This window comes from Erithacus rubecula (assembly GCF_903797595.1).
Source record: "Erithacus rubecula genome assembly, contig: scaffold_209_arrow_ctg1, whole genome shotgun sequence".
NCBI lineage: Eukaryota > Metazoa > Chordata > Aves > Passeriformes > Muscicapidae > Erithacus > Erithacus rubecula.
The window spans coordinates 133,217-140,636 of NW_027636105.1; the positions used below are offsets into that span (position 1 = coordinate 133,217).

Below are 7,420 nucleotides of genomic sequence, written 5' to 3' on the forward strand. Positions count from 1 at the left end.
GCCACAGGTTGGACTTGATGATTTCCAAGATCTTTTACAGCCTGGCTGATTCTGTGATTCTTTGAAGCCACACCTGGAACAGCTGCATGATGAGCCCTGGGCCTCCTCTTCAGAAGCTCCAGCAGCCCAGGTCCCTCAGCTTCTCCACACAGGCCCCAAGCCCATCCTGTCAGTCCTGCAGAGCCTCTCCAGCCCCTCCTCACTGCCCACAACAGGGAGCCCCACACCCAGACACAGCAGCCCAGATGTGTCCTTCTGGCCTTTGGTGCCTGTGGCAAGGGAGCAGCACGAGGCACTGCAGGAGCCTGCAGACAATTCCTGAAGCACTTGTAGGATGATCCTGCTCCCCAAGCAATGTTCCCATGGTGCCAGCTCAAAAACTGAAATGGGAAGTGCAGCCATAGAGGACAGGGAAAATAGGCATGGGCTGTTTGCAGGGGAGGGGACACAGATGGGCAAGATGCAGAAATGTGATTCCGGAAAGAAGAAATAAAGGAAGAGTGAAGCAGATGAAATGCTCGGGGCTTTGTGGGGGTTGCTACCAGGTAGCTGTGGCTCTGAGCAATAATGTCTGCAGTGGGACAGGAAACTCACAGCTCATGGGAACAAACTTTCTGGCTAAATGCAGAGGCCACAACAAACCTGAGTGGTTTCCCTGGTGTCCCCCAGCCCTTGCTGGCCCCAGGGGCTGATGGCATTTGTGCTCACTCAGCTCCATCTCCCCACAGCAGCACCATGGGGGTGCTGACGCCTGCTCTGTGCAGTGCAAACAGGGGCTCCTGAGCCAGTGCTGCCATCTCTGTGCCTGCAAGGATGCAGCACCTGTGTGAGCTGGGGGAGAGGCCAGGGCTGCAGAGGGGGGATGTTGTTGGCAGGTGCATGAGGACGCTCTGGGACGCTGCCCTGGGCTGTCCAGCGCAGTGCGGATGGATCAGCCCCTGCTCTGCTGCTCCTTGCCAGGGTCTCCCCCTTGCAGGGACCTTGCAGAGCACCAGCCATGCTGTTTGCCCCCAGCCTGCCCATGGCCAGCCTGGGGCTGCTCACGGGGGTTTTCTCTGCTAAGCATTGGCATGGTCAAGTGTTGTAGAGAGAGCCTGGCCAAGGAGCCTGGAGCCCCCAGGCCCTGCCCTGAGGTGTCAGCGCTGCCCCAGCAGTGCCCATGGCCTGTCCCTGCTGCAGCCCTGGCACTGCCACCCCCAGGGCTGTGCCCTGCCCTGAGAGCACTCAGGCCCTGCAGCAACACGAGGGGCAGGAGGGCAGCAGGGCAGTGGCACAGGAGCAGCACTGGAACACCAAGTGCTGCTGCTGCTGGGGACAGCTGTTGTGCCAGCACTGAACTACCCCATTTCTGCATAGAGACGCTGCTGCTGTAGCTCCAGAGGAGGTAACGGAAGGGGGATCTCTAGAGAAATCTTTCTTGAGAGGAAGATCCTTTGGTACACAGCTTCTCCTAGACCCAGTTTGTGGGCCACACCAAAGATAAAGAGAATAAAAATTTCAAAAAGGACAGAAAAATTGGCAATGCTTTGGGAACATAAATGAAAAAGTAAAATAAAGATAAAACCACAGAGAATCATACCAACTAGTTTTTTCAGAGGTGACTTTTATTACAAATGATTTGCAGAAATAGACCAGCATTATAATGGTTCTGAAATGCCCCAGTCATCCGTCTCCACACTGCAGCCTTGAGCTCCTGGTTCCTCAGGCTGTAGATGAGGGGGTTCAAGATTGGAGGCACCACTGAGTACAGAACTGACAGGGCCAGATCCATGGATGGGGAGGAGATGAAGGGGGGCTTCAGGTGAGCAAATGTGACAGTGATGAAAAACAGGGAGACCACAGCCAGGTGAGGGAGGCAGGTGGAAAAGGCTTTGTGCCTTCCCTGCTCAGAGGGGATCCTCAGCACAGCCCTGAAGATCTGCACATAGGAGAAAACAATGAACACAAAACAACCAAAACCTAAACAAATACTAACAGCAAGAAGCCGAAGTTCCCTGAGGTAGGATTTGGTGCAGGAGAGCTTGAGTATGTGTGGAATTTCACAGAAGAACTGGCCCAGGACATTGCCATGGCACAACAGCAGGGAAAATGTATTGGCCACGTGCAGCAGAGCATTGAGAAAGCCACTGGCCCAGGCAGCTGCTGCCATGTGGGCACAAGCTCTGCTGCCCAGGAGGGTCCCATAGTGCAGGGGTTTGCAGATGGACACGTAGCGGTCGTAGCACATGACGGTCAGGAGGAAATACTCTGCTGAAATAAAGAACATAAACAGAAACACCTGTGCAGCACATCCTGTGTAGGAGATATTCCTGGTGTCCCAGAGGGAATTGTGCATGGCTTTGGGCACAGTGGTGCAGATACAGCCCAGGTCAGCGAGGGCCAGGTTGAGCAGGAAGAAGAACATGGGGGTGTGCAGGTGGTGGCCGCAGGCTACGGCGCTGATGATGAGGCCGTTGGCCAGGAGGGCAGCCAGGGAGATGCCCAGGAAGAGGCAGAAGTGCAGGAGCTGCAGCTGCCACGTGTCTGCCAGTGGCAGCAGGAGGAAGTGGCTGATGGAGCTGCTGTTGGACATTTGCTGTGGCTTGGCACAGGGATCTGTAAAAAAGTTAATCATGGAATAGTTCAGTTTGTAGACAATTTAAAATATCCCAGCCCAGCTTGTTGACTCTTTCCCCCCTCTTCCTGCCCAGAGTTCTGATGCTTGGAGCTGTCCCTGCCAGCAGCTGCTTCTCTGTGCCAGGGCTGGCTCCTGCCAGTGCTGCCAGATCCCAGCCCAGCCCTGGGGGCTCAGCTCTGCTCTGCAGACCCCTCCCAGCCCAGGGCACTGCCCAGGGCCAGCTCTGACTCTGCATGGTCTGATGGCAACATCAGAGAAACCCTAAGGAGGTGGGAAAAGCAGCACTGATGCTGCCCGTAAGGGACTCTGTGCTGATTCCTGTCTTGTGCTGGTTTATTGAGATCTGAGATTTTTTTTTTTTTTTTTTTTTCTCAACCTGAACTGTGAGATGAATATCAGTCTGCTATTTCCCATCCAGGCAACCCAGAGCAGTAGATTTAATAACAGCTCCTGCCTTGCTATGCTCCCTGTATAATCTAATTCAAAATATTCGGGAGTGAAATGTCATGCTAGAGTCATGACACACGAGTCCTGAACAATGCAGCATCCTCACCACACAAGGAGAACACTTCCAAGCCTTACCAGCTGTCTTCTTCAACCAAGACCTTGTTCCCCACTGCTGTCAGCAGCTCCCAGGGCTGGCTGAGAGCTGTCCCTGGCTGGCAGCAGAGTCTCTGTCCCAGCACAGTGCCCTGGGCTGCAGGACCCTGCTCTGCAGGACAGCCCTGGGCACCCCTGGCTGCTCTAGACAAGAGAGAATCAGAGAATATATTCACAGAGTCTGTAGGCATTGGGATGTTCCAGCTTTAGGAGATCACTGCAGGAGCTGCAGCTGCCTTGTTCTGCAGCCAGAGGCTTCCCGTGTCAAGGGCTGGGAGTGATTCTGCCCAAATCACTTCTGAGCATCTTCCCAGCCCTGACTGATTGAAGCTCTCTGTGCCTCTGTGCTGTGCCTGGGGTGGCTGCAGGCAGTGCCCCATCCCTGCTGGGCTGGGAAAAGAGCTGCTCATCAAGAGAAATGTGCTTTTGAAGCTTTTCTTAATAGCTAGGATGGCACTCTGTTCCAGGAGCCCAGCCCAGCTGAGCAGCACAGACACAGCACAATGACTTTTAATGACCCTCTTGGGGTTTGTGCTGAAGCCCTGAACATCAATCCCTGAGAGGGAGCTGGAGAAACTTTCCAAGAACTCCAAGTCAGAATCAAACTACAATGTTTCTTTAAGTTTTAATGGGTCCCACTGAGGGTCACAACTGAGAAAGTGTCTCCAAACCACAATGGGAGTCAAGAACTGGAGGCAGAGATGACAGGTGGGGACAAAGAGAAGCCAAGTCTTGGTGCCCTGGGGCACAGCAGGATCTGTGCCACCAAGTGCTCTGAGGAGACACCTTGTCCTGAGGCACTGGGGCCTCCTGGCACAGCCCCAGCCAGGCTGGGCACTGTCACCCCTTGTGCTGCCCTCAGCATCCCCCCACATCCCAGTGGCCTCAGGGATCTGCTGGGACCAGTCCCTGGAGAGCCTTGGTCAGGAATGGCCCTGGGGCTCCTTCATGCTCCCAGGGACTGCAAGTTTTTCCAAGGACTTTGGGTTTTGCTTTTGCCTTGGAGTTTCTGAGAGCTTTGTGCAATCATGGCCTCCAATTATCTGCTTTAATTAGTCTCTTGAGATCCTTTGTCAGTAACAACACTCAGTGGGGCTCATTAATGCTTCAAGGTACTTTAGATTTTTAGGGTACTTTCCTTTTTCCTTCCTTTGAGTCTCTGAAAAAAATTTGTGCAATCATGGCCTCCAGTTCTCTCCTTTAAGGAGTCCATGAGGAACCTGTGTTGGGGATGGACCTCAGAGGGACCCATTAATGCTCTGAAATGCTTTGGGTTTTTCTTCTGACTTTGATTCCTGGAAAGGTTTGTGCAATCTCCTCTCAGGTGTGAGGTTTCAATATCTCAGCACCAAAGGCACCATGAGGATCACTGGGATCAAGCAAGTCCTGACAAAGCAAGTCCTGCCTTGATTTCCCTCTGGTCTTGTATTCTTCATTTGGGAGATTCCCCGATACTGTTATGAAGAAATATTTCAAAGAGCGTCTAAGAAATTTACATTCCTGTTTTAAGGGGTATAGTTTATTACTGTTCTCTTTAGAGCAGAGGTGATGCAGCATTCTGTGATTGGTATTGAGTCCATGTTCTCTCCTCAGGAGTTCTGTCCTGCTCAGAGAAGCTGTGTCTTGAGGTCTGACCCACTGTGGACAATCTTGCTCCACATTCCCCAACCCCATGTTGTCTGTCTTCATTCACCTGGGACCTGCTTTGCTGGATAACTGACTGCAGTCGGGCCAAAAGATGTTTTCTTGGTTTTTTTAAGTAATCCAAAACTTTTTAGTTTCCCCATCAAAAAGAGACAGACTCCTCAGGTGTGTGCCAAGCCCAAGGTGCCACCAAGGATGTTCTCCTTCTCCAAGGCAGAACCCTGCAAGGACTGTTTGAGACCTTTGCACTCCTTGGTTCCATAAGGCATTGCTGTATCACCATGGACTCTTGGTTCCATGAGGTTCCATACATTTGCAATGGATCTTTGGTTCCATGGGTCCTTACAGTGTCACAATGCTCTTTTTGGTTCCATGACACTTTAATCTGTCAGGTGGACTTTTGGTTCCTTGACATTCAGTACTTTAAAAATGATCTCTGTAGTTTCAAAGTCTCACAAGGTTTGGTTCCATGAGGTTCCTCAGTATCAAAAAGGAATCTTTGGTTCCATATGGCCCCACAGTGTCACCACAGTGTCTTCTTGGTTCCACAAGGCTGTGCAGTGTCACAATGCCCCGTAGGTTTCATGAGTCCCCACAATGTCTCAATGGACCCTTGGTTCCATGAGTTTCTTTAGTGTCACAATATTCTCCTTGCATCTGCAGTGTCACAATGGTTCCTTGGCTTCACATGGCTCTGCTGTGTCACAATGAACGCTTGGTTCCATGTGGCCCCACGGTGTCACCTTTTTCCTGTGACAACCACCAGCAAACCCCACAGCCAGGTCCAAGTGCCTGGGAAGAAGGAGGAGGATGGGGGACATTTGGAGTGATGGTTTTTGTCTTCCCGGGGCACAGTGCTGTGGGGTGGAGTTCTGCTGTCCTGGAGATGGCTGAACACTGGCCTGACCATGGAAGGGGGAAGAGACAACAACCTCCTTCCTTGGAACTACAACAGCAGAGAGGTCAGGCTAAGGGCTGGGTTTAAAAGACTGTCAGCAGCACAGGAAATCTCAATCTGAGAGGAAAGATGTGTGCTAATGTCTTTACAAATCATGATGGGTGAAGGGATGCGTGTTTAGGCCTTTGAAATAGATCATAAGGTTTCTATTGACTTTTGGCAGCAGGTTTGTTACTGGGCCCAGACAGTTTGGCTCCTGAAACAGACAAGGGTCTGCACAAGGATGAACTTCTGAAAATTGGGGTGGAAATGCCAGGTTCAAGGGGGCATATGGAACAGCAGGTTTGGGGAGGCTGTACCTTCCTATTACCTCAGCCAATGGGGAAAGGAAGAGGGCAACATGCAGCCAGGAGTTTAGGATAAAAGGAGGCTGCACCCTCTGAAACCTCAAGAGAGGAAAACCCCGTGGGTGTGTGCTCCAATGAACTCTCTCTGTTTATTCAAAAGAAGTTGAAGGATTCCTCTGTCTCATTTTTGGACATAAACTTCTGGCATTTCTGGATTTTCCTGACAATGGCAACATGGAATCTCATGGAACCAAGTGTCCACATTTCCATGGTGCAACCTCATAGAGCGCTGGAGACCATTGTGTCACAATGGGAACACATGGAACAAAGGCTCCATAGTGACACTGCAGGGCCTCATGGAATGAAAGAGGTCATCCTGATGGAATGGAAACTCATGGAGCCAAGTGTCCACTGTTTTACAGCAGGTCCTCATGGAATCCAAGAGACCATTGTGATGCACTAGAAATGCATGGAATGCATTGTGACAAAGCTGGGCCTGATGCAACCAAGGAGACCATTGTGATGCAATGAAACCTCAAGGAATCAAGAGTCAATTGTCAACACATCAGGCTCTCATAAAACTAAAGAGAACATTGTGACACAAAGGATTCTCATGGAACTGAAGCCCCATTGTGAGAAAACATGGCCTGATGGAAACACTGGGACATCTCCAGCCTTGGAGGAAGCAAGTGTCCAGTGTGGCACAGCACAGCCTCATGAATCACAGGAGAGCACAGTGACTCCATGGGATCTTGGGGAACCAAGAGTCAGCTGTAAACACAGAGGAGACTCATGGAACCCAGGAGGTCATTGTGATTCCACACTGTCACAATGGAGCCTTACTTCTGTGAGAATCCATTTCCCCACAATGTTCTCCTGGGTTCCAAGCTGTGCCTCGATGGCCCCTTGCTTCCACAAGCCATGGCACAGTCCCACTTGTCCCTGGGTTCCATGAAGCTGTGCCATGTTCACAACTGGCACTTGCTTCCATGAGATTCCATTGTGTCACAATGGTCCCCGTGTTTCCATGAGGGCTGTGCTGTGTCACAATGGACACTGGATTCCACAAAACCTGGCAATGTCCCAGTGGCACCTGTGTCCCATGAGGGCCCACTTGGTCAAAGCAGATCCTTGGATCTGTGAGATTCCAGGTTGTCCCAATGGTCTGCTGAATTCCATGAGGCTGTGCTGTGCCACAATGCACACTGAGTTCCACGTGCCCTGGCACTATCCAAGTGGCACCTGGCTTCCATGAGGCCCCACTGTGTTTCCAGCTGACACTTGGTTTCCCCAGACTGCCTTGTGTCACAGTGC

At 51.5% G+C, this 7,420-nt stretch overlaps 1 protein-coding gene across 1 annotated transcript; it reads right to left on the minus strand.

Annotated features, from left to right (window-relative positions):
• Window positions 1-1,591: 1,591 nt before the first annotated feature.
• LOC306815747 (olfactory receptor 14C36-like) lies at window positions 1,592-3,450 on the minus strand (the record flags this gene model as incomplete). Its single annotated transcript, XM_079332296.1, has 2 exons — window positions 3,394-3,450; window positions 1,592-2,595 (listed from the first exon to the last, which is right to left on the minus strand). Exon 2 carries the CDS (start codon window positions 2,570-2,572, stop codon window positions 1,592-1,594), a length of 981 nt encoding a protein of 326 aa, XP_079188422.1. The 5' UTR covers window positions 2,573-2,595; window positions 3,394-3,450.
• Between the last annotated feature and the right edge of the window lie 3,970 nt (window positions 3,451-7,420).